Consider the following 18,653-nt stretch of genomic DNA (forward strand, 5'->3'; position numbering starts at 1 on the left):
ACAAAGTCACGAACAAGGTCAGCTCACGAACAAGGTCAGCTCCCAGACTGCTGCGCTGGGCATCACAACATGGGGAATAGATGGCCAGCCCTCTGTGGAGAAAGAGGTGGTTAGGGACTATTTAGAAAAGCTGGACGTGCACAAGTCCATGGGGCCGGACGAGTTGCATCCGAGAGTGCTAAAGGAACTGGCGGCTGTGATCGCAGAGCCATTGGCCATTATCTTTGAAAACTCATGGCGAACGGGGGAAGTCCTGGATGACTGGAAAAAGGCTAATGTAGTGTCAATCTTTAAAAAAGGGAAGAAGGAGGATCCTGGGAACTACAGGCCAATGAGCCTCACTTCAGTCCCCGGAAAAATCATGGAGCCGGTCCTCAAAGAATCAATCCTGAAGCACTTAAAGGAGAGGAAAGTGATCAGGAACAGTCAACATGGATTCACCAAGGGAAGGTCATGCCTGACTAATCTAATCGCCTTCTATGATGAGATTACTGGTTCTGTGGATGAAGGGAAAGCAGTGGATGTATTGTTTCTTGACTTTAGCAAAGCTTTTGACACTGTCTCCCACAGTATTCTTGTCAGCAAGTTAAAGAAGTATGGGCTGGATGAATGCACTATAAGGGGGTAGAAAGTTGGCTAGATTGTCGGGCTCAATAGGTAGTGATCAATGGCTCCATGTCTAGTTGGCAGCCGGTGTCAAGTGGAGTGCCCCAGGGGTCGGTCCTGGGGCCGGTTTTATTCAATATCTTCAAAAATGATCTGGAGGATGGTGTGGATTGCACTCTCAGCAAATTTACGGATGATACTAAACTGGGAGGAGTGGTAGATACGCTGGAGGGCAGGGATAGGATACAGAGGGACCTAGACAAATTGGAGGTTTGGGCCAAAAGAAATCTGATGAGGTTCAATAAGGATAAGTGCAGGGTCCTGCACTTAGAACGGAAGAACCCAATGCACAGCTACAGACTAGGGACCGAATGGCTAGGCAGCAGTTCTGCAGAAAAGGACCTAGGGGTTACAGTGGACGAGAAGCTGGATATGAGTCAGCAGTGTGCCCTTGTTGCCAAGAAGGCCAATGGCATTTTGGGATGTATAAGTAGGGGCATTGCCAGCAGATCGAGGGACGTGATCGTTCCCCTCTATTCGACATTGGTGAGGCCTCATCTGGAGTACTGTGTCCAGTTTTGGGCCCCACACTTCAAGAAGGATGTGGATAAATTGGAGAGAGTCCAGCGAAGGGCATCAAAAATGATTAGGGGTCTGGAACACATGACTTATGAGGAGAGGCTGAGGGAACTGGGATTGTTTAGTCTGCAGAAGAGAAGAATGAGGGGGGATTTGATAGCTGCTTTCAACTACCTGAGAGGTGGTTCCAGAGAGGATGGTTCTAGACTATTCTCAGTGGTGGAAGAGGACAGAACAAGGAGTAAAGGTCTCAAGTTGCAGTGGGGGAGGTTTAGGTTGGATATTAGGAAAAACTTTTTCACTGGGAGGGTGATGAAACACTGGAATGCGTTGCCTAGTGAGGTGGTAGAATCTCCTTCCTTAGAAGTTTTTAAGGTCAGGCTTGACAAAGCCTTGGCTGGGATGATTTAATTGGGGATGGGTCCTGCTTTTGAGCAGGGGGTTGGACTAGATGACTTCCTGAGGTCCCTTCCAACCCTGATATTCTATGATTCTAAGTTCCTCCTCTGCCTTGGTGGGTCCTGCACTTATTGGTGGATTTGCTCGCCTCAGAGGTTCACGGCAGCCCTCAATTTGGCCCCTTTTGTGGCTCATATCTGCCGTTCACTCAGTTAGCCTAATCACTGGCCAGCATGGGGAAAAGGAAGAAGAACAATCCCCGCAGTCTCTGCTGATCCACCTAGTGGATTGGGGAACAGGCCAGAGACCTTCCCCTCTGGCGTAACCCACAGTCCAGGTCAACTCCTCCGGTATCAAGTAGGGAGTTGGGGGAATGGAGGGATGGCCTGCCCCCTACTCCAGGTCCCAAACCAGGGCCCTGTGGATTGCAGCTGTTTACAGTGGCTCCTGTAACAGCTGTGTGACAGCTACAACTCCCTGGGCTACTTCCCCATGGCTTCCCAACTTCCTTCTTTATTCTCATCACAGGACCTTCCTCCTGATGTCTGAAAATGCTGGTACTTCTCAGTCTTCCAGTAGAACGCCTTCTCACTCTCAGCTTCTTGCTTCTATCCTTCTATACTTCCTCCCAACACCTTCTTTATTCTCATCACAGGACCTTCCTCCTGATGTCTGAAAATGCTGGTACTTCTCAGTCTTCCAGTAGAACGCCTTCTCACTCTCAGCTTCTTGCACCTCTTGCTCTCAGCTCCTCGCACACACACCACAAACTGAAGTGAGCTCCTTTTTAAACCAGGTGCCCTGATTAGCCTGCCTTACTTGATTCTAGCAGCTTCTTGATTGGCTGCAGGTGTTCTAATCAGCCTGTCTGCCTTAATTGTTTGCAGAAAGTTCCTGATTGTTCTGGAACCTTCCCTGTTACCTTACTCAGGGAAAAGGGACCTACTTAACCTGGGGCTAATATATCTGCATTCTATCACTCTCCTGTAGCCATCTGGCCTGACCCTGTCACAGTACATACATACACACACACACACACACACACTTTTAATTAGTGAATTTTGCCTATAGTGAACTTTAATTAGTGAACTTGGGAACTAAAGCAAATCTGTATTGTAGTCTGCCATAATGCAGGGTCACGTACAGATAGCTGGAACAGATTTTCATATATGACCATAGCAACTTACTTCTCATGGCCACATAAAAGCACAAATTAAGACTGACTGACCAGTTTAGGGATGTTTATCTGCTTGCTGCCTGTTCTGTAATTTCCTGCAGACAGAGGATTTCAGATTTCCAAAGCTGTCAATCCAGTACTAAATTGCATCATCACTAAAGCTGAGATTTTTAAATTCAGTGGAAATCTGACACCTAACACTTTCAGATTACTTTGAAAATCTCAGCCAAAGGGCCAGATTTTTAACGGTATTTATATGTCTAGAGATGCAGATCGGTGCATAATGGGATCTTGAAAAGCACCTCGGCTCTTAAGTCCTAGTTCTCACTCAGTCAATACATAAATCTTTGACCACTCATTGGCATTTTAATTAACCTACAGGGGGCCCCAGAAGACTTAAGGAGGCTTGTGCAGTGGGGTATTGATGGGTTATAGCATTTGTGGAGAATGGGTATGAGTAGAAGTCTACTAGCCTCTTCACTTCTATGCCATTGATGTGGACATCCTAATATTTAACAATAGGCTGATGCAGTTACCCAGGTGGAGTGATACTCCTGCGCATCTCCTAAAGTTCACAGGAGAAAAGAATACACAGGGAGATTATAGAGGCTAGATGGCAGGGGCAAACCTTACGGAGCTGAGGTATACTCCAATAATGACCTGTGACCCTAATTTGGCTCATTAGGGATTCAATGATCCTGTTATGGGTCAACTGGGCTGAGTAGCTTATTAAGGACGGGAGTGAAGGGCCCCCAAACTCCACCGAATAGTCTCCCCTAAAGATCACAGGATAGAATCTGTATTAGGAGACCACCAAAGGGCCTCCTAAGATTCAGGAAGGGGTGGATCCTGATAAGCATTTTAAGACTAGCAGGTGTTGGTGTATGTGCATAGGTGTGGGAGGGCAGAAAATCTCTTTACATTCATGGGGATTAGGATTTCAGGAAGCCCTCAAAGAGCCTCCTAAATCTCAGAGGGCAATGGGCTGCAAGACTCCCAGGACTCATCATGCCAGGTACGCATAATACTTGTGGGAAGAGACTGCGGGACGTCTTACAATTCTCCTAAACATGTAGCATTGGTGGGTACCTGGCAAATCTCCTAAGGCTCAGAGAGTTGATATACTTACCAAGGCAGAGCCTCCTAAGATCCATAGGAGCTGGGATCCCTTCATAAGGACCATGAAGGATGTAATATTGAAGCTCCCTTCCTGCAGACCTCAAGAAGGGAATGGGGGCGTGGAACAACTTTCCCTCCAGCCCTTTTTGCTCTTTACTCCCATGTTACCAGTTAAAGACACTAAGGAAATTCCTGCACAAACCTTCATTATGGTGGAGTTAAGGCTGCAGGCATATTGCAGTGGTTTGAATGGATATCATTTTCCAAGAATGAGAACGCTGATATTAAAAGCAACAGTGTTAGAAACCCAGGAAAATTCAGAATTAAGATTAAATTTAGAGAAACCCCAAACTTTGGAAAGTATGGAAATTCAGTTGAGGCAGTCAAACTATCCCCACTCTGTCCCTAAAGCGAGACCCTCAGAAAATCAGAAACTCATATGATTTTACCTATCCACAATAAACAGTTTCATTTTACCAGTGACAACAAGAACTAAAATGCCTTAGTACTAATGGTATAGTAGTTGGGCCATTTTATGGATTTGGTTCTCCTCATAAATAGCAGACAAAGGAATTTTACGAATTCCTGATTAGACAAATAACATATTTAAGGAAATTAATTTGTATGGGCTTGGTCCTGTGAGACACTAAGAACACTTAGCATGCAGCAAGGTCAGGGCCTAAGATTCCTTGGGGAGGCCAATTGTTTAAGTGTCAGAAACAAACCTAGTTTATCCCCTATATACTAGTTTCATATCCCTAGATAACGAAATTAGAGCTCTGACATGAAAACAGCAAAAATTAGCTTGCTGCCAAATCATCTTAATTAGTATCTCAACCATGCATGAAAAATTATGAAACAAAATGTATTTAAACTCTAATGTTTTTGTAAGGTAAATTCCCAACCCCTTTCTACCATATATGAAGGTGATGTGTAGTAGCTCCACACAATTGCAGTGTGATCAACCAAACTAGTGAAGAACCTGCTATAAATGGGCATGGTATTCGAGGACTCCAATAAAGATTTTAATTACTCTGACTTAGTGTGTCTGAATATTCCATCCTCACTGTGTTTTATTCAAATCTATAATTTTATGCAGCTTTTAGGGGAGACAGGTTAAAATTCCTTTTGTGAAACACACAAAACATTTTGGATAGAGTAACTATATTAACGATGTGACACACTTTGGGATCTACTGATGAAGACTGCCATATAACAGCTAGGTATCTTTATTATTATTGGCCATTAGATTTCACAATTCCTTGAGAATTGATGATTTTCTCCAAAAACAATGGATCTGTGTTGCTTTGAAATGGGGCTAACACTTAAAGAAGCATTGTAGGTAAAGCACTGGGAGAAGCTCAGAAAAAAAGAAATTTTTTGTATGGTAAAAAAAAAGTTTAATTTGCATATCCTATTTTATAACGTAGAGTATTTGTTATGCCACTACTGCAAAGATTTCTCAAATCTAACATCAGAGGGGTAGCCATGTTAGTCTGAATCTGTAAAAGCGGCAAAAAGTCCTGTGGCATCTTATAGACGTATTGGCGCATAAGCTTTCGTGGGTGAATACCCACTTCGTCGGATGCTTGTAGGTGTGCACACCTCAATTGCTAGAAGAGGGCCTCATCCTCCCTGATTTAATTAACCTCATTCTCCCTAGCCTGATTCTTGCTTGCATATTTATACCTGCCTCTGGAAATTTCCACTACATGCATCCGACAAAGTGGGTATTCATCCACGAAAGCTTATGCTCCAATACATCTGTTAGTCTATAAGATGCCACAGGACTCTTTGCCGCTTTTTCAAATCTAACAGAAAGTCTGAAAAGAACTATGCAAAGTAACAGCACCATAGAAGTAATCAACCAAAATATAAAAAAAGAAAAATTACCCTACCCATCTCGCTGTATTCCACAGAATAATTTGTTTTCCATGTCTCCATAGCATAAACTGCAAAGCAGAGTTGATAAAATAGAGCCCTGCGGAATTCCACAACACTGTAAGTAGTATCTAATAAATAAGCAGAATGTAAATTAGAACTGGCAACAGAAAACTTCAGTTAGCCATTAGAGGTTTATTTACAATTTTTATAATCATACGAAAAGGTAAGCAATATAGCCAAGAAACACATACGGTTAATATTAGACACCTGGAAGACTTATACACTTATCTATTCCTTTAATGTTTAGTTGTGTTTCTTCTAAGAACACAGGCATATGAAGTTCCAAAGCTGACATCGGGAATTAGTTATTCTAGAACTTTTTTCCTTTGCCTAATTATTAATTAGTCCAGTGATTTACACATTTTAAATCACTGGAAGGTCTAAGTTTATAACTGACCAAAAAGCATAATTGTCTTCTATTTTCATATATTTTCAGATCCACACTTCACCTAACCATTTCTCTTATGTCTTCTATAGCCACAAAATTTATTTTTTCAGACAAACAAAATGTGACAATATAAATACACAGAAGATATAGAGGATGGCAGAAACCTTTATAACAACTACTGAGTAACTTCTGAACACTATCTAGACCCCTTGGATCAACTGTTAACTAAAAAGTGAAAGGACTTGAAGTTCACACTAACAAGTTACTGGTTAAATTAGGAAATTAAGGGATGTGTACAGAAGTAATTAGTTGTTCTCTTAAAACATTTTTCATTGCTTAAAATATTTTTATAATAATTATTATCCATGCTTCTCTGAACAAATGCTGCATGTTCAATACTATATTAAAAAAAGACAGTGATACCTTGGTTAATTAAAGCAAATTTTAAAAATGAAGAAATTTTCATTCCAGTTTAGAAAGAAAACTCAAATTGCAAACAAATGTTGTAAGTATTATAAAATTAAAATACATAAAAACTTAAGCTCTTGATAAAAAAGTCTGAAAATTGTAATAGTACCTTTGTTTAAAAAATATAAATAACCAAACCTTGCAATTTTCAATTCCCACCTCTAAAATCATGATGCATGTCCGTACCAATGACAAAATTAAACTCATTTAAAATTATATAACTTCAATTATTTATTGAACAAATTCACAGCCATTCTATATGAAAACAGAAGACAACATTAATTTTCATTCACTTCAATCAACTTCTGTCTCACAGCATCACCCTGCATAGTTTCCTTAGGCCTTGTCTACACTACAGGGAAAAGTCGATCTAATTTGAGTTACATAAATAGCATAACTCAAGTTGATGTAGCTTAGATCTACTTACCGTGGAGTCCACACTATGTGACGTCGATGGGAGACGCTCTCCCATTGACTCCCCTTATTCTTCTCAATCCGGTGGAGTACAGGAGTCAATGGGGGAGTGATCTGTGGTCGATTTAGCGGGTCTTCACTAGACCCCCTAAATCGATCACCGACACATCGATTGCCACGCATTGATCCCCCAGTAATTGCAGACAAGCCCTTGGAAACTCCTTAAGACTCCACATGTGAGAGGGTCAACATTTATATTTGAGAGAAATGTGTCAAATGGTGATTTTCTAGATTCCCTCAGTGTAGCATTATCTTGCTGGGTTACATTTTCACCTTTGGACCACCGAAAGCCTTTCTATTATTTTAACCATGATTAATATCAATACCTAAGCAGCCTACAGATCCCAGTTTGTAAAAACAGTCACAACATTAGCTTCTTTCTAGTCCTCTGGATCTTCCCATGTACTCCAAAATTTGTTAAATATCAGCATCAGTGGCTTATGGCAGCTACTCTTTAATCCCAACATAAACCACCATTTTAACTCTGAACTTTAAACCAAAGACAAAGTAGTAGGTGGCTTGCAAGCACTTGCTTTGTGAATATGATACACATTTGCTACCTAGTGGCTACAAGTAAATTCTGAGAAATTTTGATAACATAAATGCAAAATCTACAGTATTACAGCATCTTTATAACTTTTCTATCTAGTTTTATAGTTACAAGTAGTTTTAATAATTATCACATTTGCATTTTCCCCCGATCTCACCCTTCTAAACAAGCCCAACTGAAAAAGGAGGAAAGTAATTTTTGCACAGTAGGGAACTAAAACAAGATTAGTAAAACTGTGTTGATGTTTCCTTATTCCTAGTAGCCACTATGAATCTCCAAGATCTTACTAAGCATTTCTGATCTCTTTCCTTTGCAATTTATTCACTTATTTTTAACTGTAAGTGGTTCTGACTTACAGCAAACAGCAACATGTTTTTAAAATGTGCATATTTTCATTTGAAAGAAACAGAATTTATTATGTGAATAAAAAGTTTCCATTCCAAGACCATTCATGCTTTTATAGATTCTAACCTAAATTAAATGACAACTGCATTTCAAACTAAGGTCAAGTAACATATCCCATCTAATGAAAGCTAGTTAAGAAGGTTACATCCTTAGTGCCAATTGAAAGATTTTTGGTTGACAGAGCAGAATGGCAGAGATTGATGTTTCTTTTCATAAACTCATTTACCTGCCCTCAATCTCCAGGATGTTGTTATGGATCATTTGCAGAAAAAAAGCAAACAGGCTGGAGCTTGTTTCATTTAAAGAAAGGCTCTAAAAAATTTAAAAAAAGGAAAAGATGTTATCCTAATTAATAAGGAAGAACAAGTTTTGACTTTAAGCATATTTTCAGTCTCAATTTAAAGTATCAAAAACTCAATAAAACCAAAATTTTAGACTCTGTATTTAAAAATGCACCACACACACACACACATCTGGAAACAGATCAGAATTCACAATTTCTGCAACAATTGCATTTTTAGCAAAGATGGTAAGAGGTGGTGAGAAAGGCCTGTAAAAATGTCTAAGAGTGATTTTAAAATGCATACAGTGACTTATTACAATAAAATTTGATATATAACATCCTAGAAACGTCACTGTTATAAATGTAATAAATGATCATGTGTAAAATAGTCTATAGCATACTACCAGAATCTGTCATGCTCTTCATGTTCTGCATCTGGGTCTGTCTGCATGTGGATTTTCTGGTCTTCCAGGCATGCTGCAAAGGGGTGAGCTGAGGTTTGTCTGATACTAATGGGCAGTCCTTTTCTTTAATAATATAAACAAAACCTTTGTATAGTGATAGCAACAAGGCACACCACACCAACCCAAAACTTCAAAATTATGTAAATTGAAAGTTAAGCGAAAAGCATCCTGTGTACACTGACATTTTCACATAGTCCAGAACACACCAACACCCCATGAGGCTTTTACTTCTATCAATCAAATACAGAAAAGGAATACTGAGAGCACTCCTTAACAGGGGGACCTCAGTAGCATTAAGACAAAATAACTGCCTAAATACATAGACTGTGTAACAATCAGATGCACTGATCTTTCGATACAAAAGTATACGAGATCACAGTTAACTTTTTGCACAACAGCACAAGTCTAATGAAGTACATATGGCTTCTTGGTATGTATAAGATACTCTTTTGCAAAATTAACATTGTTCACACAGAATTTCCTTTCCCCCACAGAAATGGGCTACCATGCTGCTGGCCACCACTAGGGGCCACTGGACCCAGCAGAGCCCAGCTTACACACAGAAGACACTGACGGGGGAGGGAACTAGTGGGTTCCTGAGAGCTGCAGTTCCCAGCATGCCCTGCGGAGAGGGTGGCACGCAGGAAACACCATGCAAACCTGGGACCGAGCATTAGGCTGTTTCTCCCTCTGGATCCCTGGGCTCGGGAGGGGGCATGGCTGGGCTCTGACGGGAAGGAGGTGCAGATATCTGGGCAAGAGGGACCCCGCAGCTGGGCTCTGGAGGAAGGAAGCGGGCAGAGAAACAGGAACTAGGTTGCCATAGGGGTTTCTTTAACACGCTACTCCTGAGGAGATTTTTTTTGTGTCAATATTTTTACAGATGTAATTGTTGAGAGGTATTTTGAAATAAATTACCAAAATAATTTGAACTGGAGTGATTATGTGGTGTTATTTTGACAAATAAAATGTGCAGAATTTTAAAATATTGTGTGCAGAATTTTTTAATTTTTTGGCGCAGAATGCCCCCAGGAATAAGAAGAGATGGAAGCAAAAGTTTGATGAGGTGTGTTTTTGGCAACGTGCAAATGACAAAGAATACCAGTGACTCTTTCCTTAACTTCTGGTTTTCACGCTTTTAAGGTTTTGGGTTGGCAGGGTAGAACTTGGTGCAACCTTAACTGTCACAAAATGAAGTTTTTATTTGTATTAATTTCCTAATCCTTTTTATACAGTATTGGTGTCCCTTTGTTCATAGCTCCCACAGATTAGGGAGAAGAGGGGGGAGTTTGAAAGCAGAAGAGTCATCCCTGGGAGCACCGAGGGCTGGGAGCAGCAGGAGAGATGGGAGTGGAGTGTGGAGGATTAGGACTAAAAGACAGCTGGGGAGCATAGAGGTTGGAAGAAAAGAGAAGGAAGCAGGGGACTTGCTGAGAGCAGGAGAGGGAAATGATTGGGCATCTGGTACAACTGGGGATTGGGAAGCTGGGAGGAGGAAGGGAACTATGGTGTCAAGGAGTTGGGGGAAAGAGTTTATCTGCTTGTCTCTATTGTGTGTGCCAGAAGTTGTAAATATTGCAGCCTCTGAATTCTACACAGACAACAGTTCATCATGTAAACCCCTACATGTAGCACTATGTTGACGTGAGTTGCTTCCTAAGCAAAATAAAATCATCATACCTTTAACGCCACACTCTCAAAGATTATTATTTTTTAAAATTACAACAGAGATAAACATAAAATTGGTATTTGTGTAAATTATAGATATATAGTAATCGACATCAGAGGTTTATTGTAGAAAAGACAGTTACCTTTTTCCGTTTTTGGTGTTCTTCGAGATGTGTTGCTCGGGTCCATTCCACAGTAGGTGTACGTGCTCGCCATGTGCACCAGTGCCAGAAGTTCTTCCCTTAGCAGTACCTGTAGGGGAGCGCCCCAGCGACCCCTGGAGTGGCGCCACCATGGCACGGTATAAAAGGCTCTGTATGCCCCCCCACCCTCAGTTCCTTCTTGCCAGACAACTCCGACAGTGGGGAAGGAGAATGGGATGTGGAATGGACATAAGCAACACATCTTGAAGAACACCAGCTACGGAAAAGGTAACTGTCTTTTCTTCTTTGAGTGATTGCTCATGTACATTCCATAGTAGGCTACTTTCCATGAAAGGTGGAACCAGGAGTATGTGGCAAGCGGCTCAAATGGAGGCTCTGCCAGTCTGGCCAGAACCAAGTTCAGGTCCCACTGTGGAACCAGGGGCCTAACATAAAGAAAGAGGCGATACAGCCCTTAAGAAATCGACCGGTCATGGCATGAGAAAATACTGAGTGTCCCTGAACAGGCAGGTGGAAGGCCGATATGGCTGCCAGATGTACTTTGACGGACAAGGGCACTAGGCCTTGGGCTCTGAGATGAAGGAGGTAATACAGTACAAGCTGGAATGGGGCAGCCACTGGTAAGATGCCATGATCAGCGGCCCACCAGGAACCTTGACCATTTTGCTAGGTAGGCCTCACACGTGGAGGGCCTCTTGCGTTCCAGGAGGACTTGCCCTCCGAGCAGATCCTTTCCCCTTGGCCTAACCATTGAGCAACCACGCCGTAAGGTGGAGGGCTGCAAGGTTGGGGTGGAGGAGGCGACTTTAGTCCTGAGAGAGAAGGTCTGGGTGGGTTGGTAGCGGCCACGGGGGTGCAATGGACAGGTTCGTAAGAGTCCCGTACCAGTGTTGTCTGGGCCATGCCGGGGCAATCATGAGGATGCAAGCCTTGTCCGTCTTGATTTTTTTCAGGACCTTGCTGATCAGTGGAATTGGAGGAAAAGCATAAAGCAGCTGACCCAACCAGGTCAGAAGGAAGGCATCGGAAATCACGCCCTTGCCCAGGCCCCTCCTGGAGCAGAACCAGGGGCACTGGTGGTTCTGCCTGGTCATGAAGAGATCCACTTGGGGAGTGCCCCATGTTCGGAAGATCATGTGAGCCACCTCTGGGTGTAGCAACCACTTGTGTTGGGAGGAGAAGTCCAGGCTCAGGCGATCTGCTTGAGAGTTCTGGATTCCTGGTAAGTGATGGGCTTCCACATTGATATTGTGAGTGATGCAGAAATCCCACAACTGGAGGGCTTCCTGGCAGAGGGCTGAGGAGCGGGCCCTGCCTTGTCTGTTGATGTAGAACATCGAGGCCTTGTTGTCCGTGAGAACTCTGACTACCCTGCCCATAAGGCATGAGCGAAAGGTCACACAGGCCAGAGTTCTTTGACGTTTATGCGCAGGGCTAGTTCCTGCGCAGACCACAGGCCTTGGGGCTGGAGGTTTCCCACATGGGCTCCCCACCCCAAGTCCGACGCATTGGACACCAACTCCGCAGGCACCACCTCCACCGCTCCCAGATGAAGGAGCTGCCTCACCTCTTGCTCAAGTAGGCTCTCGTGAGAGGAGTCCCTGAAGAGGGATGGGGAGGAAGGGCAGGTAGGTGGGGTAGAGAGAAATTGGAGGGTATAGTTCCGGGACATGGTGTTGAGGACCCATCGGTCCTAGGTCAGTAGCGAGCACTCCGGGAGAAAAGTACAGAGACAGTTGGAGAAGGGTAGGTTGGGCAGATCTCTGGTACAGACTGTTAAGTCGTCCCCGGGCGTCCCATCAAAACGGGCGCTTGCCGGCCTGCTTGCCATTAGAGGGGCCAGGCTGGGGGGCAGGCCAAGACTGCCGCTGTGGACGCTTCTTATAGTCTCTGGATTTTTTGTAAGAAGGTTCATATCGGGACTGGGTGGCTTGGCTGGGGGCCTGCTGAGGCTTGAACTTGGTCCTGGCTGGGGCCGGGACATAGAGACCAAGAAACTTTAAGGTCATACAAGAGTCCTTGAGACTGTGTAATTTCATAACCATTTGCTCTGCGAACAGGGGCCTTGCCATGGAAGGGGAGGTCCTGCAGGGAGCTCTGTGCCGCATTGGACAACCCGGACAAGAGGAGCCACGACGCCCTCCGCATGGAGACCGCAGAGGCCAGAGTTCTTGCTGCTGTGTCCGAGGCTGCCTGAGGGACTGCTCTGGCAGCAGCAGTGCCCTCCTCCATCAGGGCCTTATATTCCTTCCTATCACGCTCCTGGAGGGAGTCCACAAACTTTGGCATTGAGCCCCACAAGTTAAAATCATATCTGCCCAGCAGGACTTGGTGGTTTGCCACCCTCAGCTGGAAGCTTGAAGAATAAAGCTTTCTACTAAACAAGTCCAGCCTCCTCGACTCCATATTCTTAGGGGTGGGAGCGGGCTGGCGTTGATGCTCCTAGTGGTTGACCACCTCGACCACCAGGGAGTTGGGGACGGGGTGGGTATAGAGACATTCGTGCTCCTTGGCAGGCAAGAAATACTTCCACTCTGCCCTCTTAGATACGGGGGCAAGGAAGATGGGGTCTGCCACAGGGCAGTGGAGATTTTTGCCATCCCTTCGTGGAGAGGAAGGGCTACCCTAGCCGGTGCTGTGGCTGAGAGGACATCAAAGGGGGAGTCCGAAGGCTCCTCCACCTCTTCAGCCTGTAAATTGAGGCTTGAAGCCACCCTTTTCAGGAGCTGTTGGTGGGCTTTTGTGTCCTCCTGGAGAACAGGAGGAGGCAGCGCCATGATGGCCTCATCAGGGGAGGATGGAGACGTGATGCTCTGCATCCCCACCAGTGCTGCAGTTCTCAGCTCTTGGTCCCCTTCTGAATCTGGGGCTGTGGAAGAGCGCTCCACTGACCCCTTCCTGGGAGGTTGAGAAAGGGAGGGTGACTGTCTGTCTGAAGCCCTGGCTACTGAGAGGGCCACCAACGGGTGCTGCGTCGTGGCCCATGGGGTCCATTGGTACCAGAGCACTGGCCAGGGAGCCTGGTGTCACTGCACTTGCTGTGGCACTGTCGGGGCGGGCTGCCCCACTGGACTCGTCTGGTCCACTGACTGCCAGCTCCTAGGGGAGGCTGGGCTGGTATACAAATGACTGCTATACAGGGCTGGGGATGAGTAACAGTGTCATGAGTGGTGCCGGGCTCGAGACCTTGAGTCTGGTGCAGACGAGTGGGAGTACCGTCTGTTCTGGCGGCTCTGCGAACAGCTCCATTGGGTGGATCTGCGATGGCTGGTTGTTGGCGATCTACACCTGGGGCTACAGGAGCACTGCTGTGCCGGGGACCTCAACCGGGGCAAAGAACATGAGCAGCGTTGACATCAGTACCGTGAGGGGCTACGGTAGGTTTTTGGAGTCGGCAACCTCTGGTGCCGTTGGTCCCAGTCCCGGCGGGGCATGCTCTGACCTTGAGGTCTGTGCTCCCTCGATACATAGTGGTGCCTCAATTCCCTGCTGCACAGCACCCAGCCAGACAATCGGGTGGGGGTCGATGGGGACCGGTGCGGGCTGTGAGCAGGGTGGTCACTCTGCAAAGAGCGGCATCAGGAACCTTCCCTCAACAGTGAGCGGTACCGCCCAGGTGGCGACTATGGCAGTCCAAGCGCTGGCTTGCCACTGGACTGGGGAGCCGCTGGGGTCGGTGCAGCCCGTACTGGGAGAGACATTATGTCTTGAGCTGCCTGCAGGGCCTCTGGGGTGGAGGGCACTTGTATGTGGTCACTGGCATCCGGGGACGTCAGCTTGGAGTGGACTGGGCTACTCTGCTCTACTTGAGTTGGGCGCCACAAGGCTGAGGGTGATCAAGAGCTACCCAGCGAGGGTCTAGTCTCGCCCCCAGCCTTGCCTCGGTGCCTTGACAGAGAAGTTCACTTCTTCATTGTCTTAGAAGTGTCCCATGGATGGGGAGCCAGTGCGGTGCTCAGTGCCAACTCAGAGCGGTATAGCGGTGCCGGTGTCAGGGCCGATTCCATCAATATGCCTTGGAGCCATATATCCCGCTCCTTCTTAGTCCGGGGCTTAAACAATCTGCAAATTTTGCAGCGGTTGCTGACGTGGGTTTCCCCAACACAGCGTAAGCAGCTAGTGTACGGGTCACTTATGGGCATAGGCCATTTACAAGTGTCACACAACTTAAAGCTCGGGGTGTGGGGCATGCCCCAACCCAGGCGTGGTTCTTCTACTCTATCTATATAATTTTAACTTTTTTAAAAAAACTACAGGTATTAACTATCTATGAACTAAATGACAGTCCAAACAGGCAAAGCTACAGCGGAGAACTGGAGCACAGCAGTTCTGAAGCACCTTCACTGGTGGCAAGAAGGAACTGAGGGTGAGCGGAGAGTGCAGCACCCCTTAAACCACACCATGGTGGTGCCACTCCAGAGGTTGCTAGGGGTGCTCCCCTATTGGTACTGCTAGGGGAAAAACTTCCAACACCGGTGCATGTGACGAGCATGCACACCTAATGTGGAATGCACGTGAGCAATCACTCGAAGAATTTCCATGTATATAAGTGATACATTTGGGATCCAACATCGAAAACGACCCATTTTTAATTCCAAAATATTTTAAATACATCATATCCCTAAAAATTCCAATCACACTGAAAATTAAGTCCCCGAACACTCTATTTTGTATGTTTTTTTTCTGGCATCAAATATTTAGCGTATTTCCAATGTTTTCCCTTTATTCTCTGGTACACAACCTGAACTATGGCTTTGCTATCACTCTACCATAATTCTGTGGTTTAATTTATGCAACACGTAACCAGAGTAGAGGATGGCCACCTATACATACATTTATAAGTCCGAAGAGGAAAAAAAAATACTTTCCTCCACCACAAAAAATTGCTTTACGTCATCCTTGTGCATGACAGCCAATTATGAGTTTCATGTTCTATTTGATAGTGATACAATTTTGATAAACGAAGATCAATGGAAGGAGTCGCACAAGAATACATAAAAGAATATACGCAAAAAGGAGTACATGTGGCACCTTAGAGACTAACCAATTTATTTGAGCATGAGCTTTCGTGAGCTACAGCTCACTTCATCAGATGCATACCGTGGAAACTGCAGCAGACTTTATATACACACAGAGAATATGAAACAATACCCCCTCCCACCCCACTGTCCTGCTGGTAATAGCTTATCTAAAGTGATCATCAGGTTGGGCCATTTCCAGCACAAATCCCCCACACAAATTCACTCTCCTGCTGGTGATAGGAAATGGCCCAACTTGATTATCATGCACATTGTGTAAAGAGTTGTCACTTTGGATGGGCTATCACCAGCAGGAGAGTGAATTTGTGTGGGGGATTTGTGCTGGAAATGGCCCAACCCGATGATCACTTTAGATAAGCTATTACCAGCAGGACAGTGGGGTGGGAGGAGGTATTGTTTCATATTCTCTGTGTGTATATAAAGTCTGCTGCAGTTTCCACGGTATGCATCTGATGAAGTGAGCTGTAGCTCACGAAAGCTCATGCTCAAATAAATTGGTTAGTCTCTAAGGTGCTACAAGTACTCCTTTTCTTTTTGCGAATACAGACTAACACGGCTGTTACTCTGAAACCGGTCATAAAAGAATATGACTCTTGTGATGGGGCAAGGCCAGATGGCTATAGGAAAGTACTGGGAGGCTGACATATTAGACCCAGGCTAAACAAATCCCTGTTACCAGGGTAAGCAAATGACAGTTGCTCCAGGTCAATTAAGACACCTGGGGTCAATTAAGATCCTTCCAGAAAGTAGGGAAGACAGCTAGGTTGACTGGGACACCTGAAGCCAATCAGGGGCTGGCTGAAACTAGTTAAAAGCCTCCCAGTCAGGTTGGGGCACATGTGTCAGGAGCTGTAGGAGGAAGCCGCGCTGCTGGAGAAATGGAGCAGTACAAACCCTATCAGGCACAAGGAAGGAGGCCCTAAGGTAAGGGTAACGTAGATATTGAGGAAGTGGGGCTGCTGTGGGGAAGTGGCCCAGGGAATCGTACTCATCCTGTTTCCAAAAAGTCAGCTATCATGAGCTGCTACTATCAGGGTCCCTGGACTGGAGCCCAGAGTAGAGGAGTGCCCGGGCTCCCCCTCCCCTCCCTGACTAATGTCTGAGACTGGGAGACAACAGAGACTGTACGAGGGAGGGTGGCTTCTCCTCACCTCCCTTGCTGGTTTATGATGAAAATGGCTCAGTAGGCTGTGACCCTTGCCTCTAGAGGAAGAAGGGGTTCGTAGACGGTCACAGTGAGCCTCTGAGGCTAGCAAAATCCGCCAGGAACCGCAGGACCCACTGAGATAAGGTTGGAGCTTTGCCACACTCTCTATTTACCTTATAATTTCAAATTATGTTGCAATAGGGACAGATTTTCAGCTAGTTTCAACCTGTCCTCTAAACTTGCAGGCATAAATCTAAATCAGGTAATTCAGTAACTGGTCTGTAATGTAAGTTTAGAGGCTGCAGCACAAAGTTTGGTTTAGAACAGTCAAATTTATAGTGTAATAGGTTAAAAACAGTTTTGAATTCATTTAAGAGTGAAAAATATTTAAAAACTTAGAACAAACTAATATAGTTAGGAAAAAAAATGAAAAAGTAAAATTAGTTTTGTTGCTTAGCATTCTGTAATTTTTTATTTCTCATAACACACACATCTCAAGTCTGGCCATCTAAGGATGGGCTATCACACTTGTTTCCACTGATCAAGAGGTAGCTTCTAAGAATTCCTCTTGAAGATGTTTATTCTTTGTTCTGTCAGTTCCCTCTGCTGGAACATGGATGGTACAGGCAGAGTGAGCCCTGAAAAAGAGCATCTTTCAGATATTGCATGCAAGCAGTTTTGTCCATCAGGGATCTAAACCATTTGTGCTGAGAGGGCAGGAAGTGTCATGCTGTCTGGAGTGGCTCACGACTGAGAGTGTCAACCTCGGGCAGACCATCAAAAAGTGGGCAGAAACTCCAAATTGGCTGTATATTCTGTAATTAGATTTCACCAACCCAGTAAGAAGTGTAAACTCCTAAAGCACTATAACAGTCTTACCATGGAGTCACAGACAGTCCCTTTAGGTATTACAGTCTATCTTGACACCCAGGCAAGCTGGACTATGTGATAGATGGTCACTTTACACCAAAAGTCACAATAATATTCAGGTTACTCCCAGTGCCAAAGGACCAGTTACTTACCACAGGTCAATTGTACTCAGCTCTCAAACCAAAAACAACACCTGTAACCAATCCTGTAATAAACTACCTAAGGATTTATTAACTACGAAAAGAAATGAGAGTTATTTACAAGGTTAAAACATGAAACATACACACGCACAAATGAGTTACAGTCTAAGATTTAAGAAGATAATATGAAGCTGCTTATTGTAGAAGCTTGTATGTCCTTTAGGGCTGACCCATGCCAAGCAGCATGGAAATCTCTTGCTTATGTTTAGGGATCTTTGCCCTTCAGAGTCCAGATAGCATAAAAATCTCAGTATCTCCTTGTCAGGGATTTTTTATTGCCTTCACCCCAAATTCCAAGCCAATGGGATAAGCTCATGTGCAGGTCTCCCCTTCCTGGAAGGAGTGAGGAATGCAATCAATGTCTCTGTCCTTTGATGGAACACAATGCCTCATTTACCTCCAGTGAGGCATCTTGTCTGCAGGCTGATTACTTTACCTTAATGCTTCTTTTCCTGTTTGGTGAGTTACACAATTACAGAGGTTTACAATGTAAACAAACACTCAATATAACTTTATACCAGGGACTACATATATTATAAGTAGGATTAATAAATGCAGCATCCAACAAGTATTCCATAAAGTCTAAACATTGAACATATTCCTATAAATACTAATATCTGTTTAACTATACTAACCCATACGTAAGCCAAACTGATTTCCAGCTATGCATTTATCAGTGTTCATTGAGGCCTGGGGCGTTGGCATGAGC

The 18,653-nt window shown here is 44.6% G+C and overlaps 1 protein-coding gene and 1 long non-coding RNA gene across 7 annotated transcripts in view; one reads left to right on the plus strand and one right to left on the minus strand.

The window, feature by feature from the left end:
- The window catches only part of LOC140907153 (uncharacterized), a 38,685-nt gene extending 25,620 nt beyond the window's left edge, over window positions 1–13,065 (plus strand). The window contains exons 2-3 of the long non-coding RNA XR_012157393.1: window positions 11,642–11,910; window positions 12,749–13,065. This is a non-coding gene — a long non-coding RNA (uncharacterized LOC140907153). The remainder of the gene's footprint in view (window positions 1–11,641; window positions 11,911–12,748) is intronic.
- The window catches only part of TERT (telomerase reverse transcriptase), a 130,940-nt gene that overhangs the window by 70,129 nt on the left and 42,158 nt on the right, over window positions 1–18,653 (minus strand). For all 6 annotated transcript variants that reach the window (XM_073332439.2, XM_073332441.2, XM_073332442.2 and 3 more), the window contains exons 8-9: window positions 8,336–8,421; window positions 5,779–5,892 (exon numbers count right to left, since the gene is read on the minus strand). In XM_073332439.2, the coding sequence (XP_073188540.1) occupies window positions 5,779–5,892; window positions 8,336–8,421 (200 nt within the window). The remainder of the gene's footprint in view (window positions 1–5,778; window positions 5,893–8,335; window positions 8,422–18,653) is intronic.

The sequence above is a fragment of the Lepidochelys kempii genome, chromosome 2 (genome assembly GCF_965140285.1).
Source record: "Lepidochelys kempii isolate rLepKem1 chromosome 2, rLepKem1.hap1, whole genome shotgun sequence".
Classification (NCBI taxonomy): Eukaryota; Metazoa; Chordata; order Testudines; family Cheloniidae; genus Lepidochelys; species Lepidochelys kempii.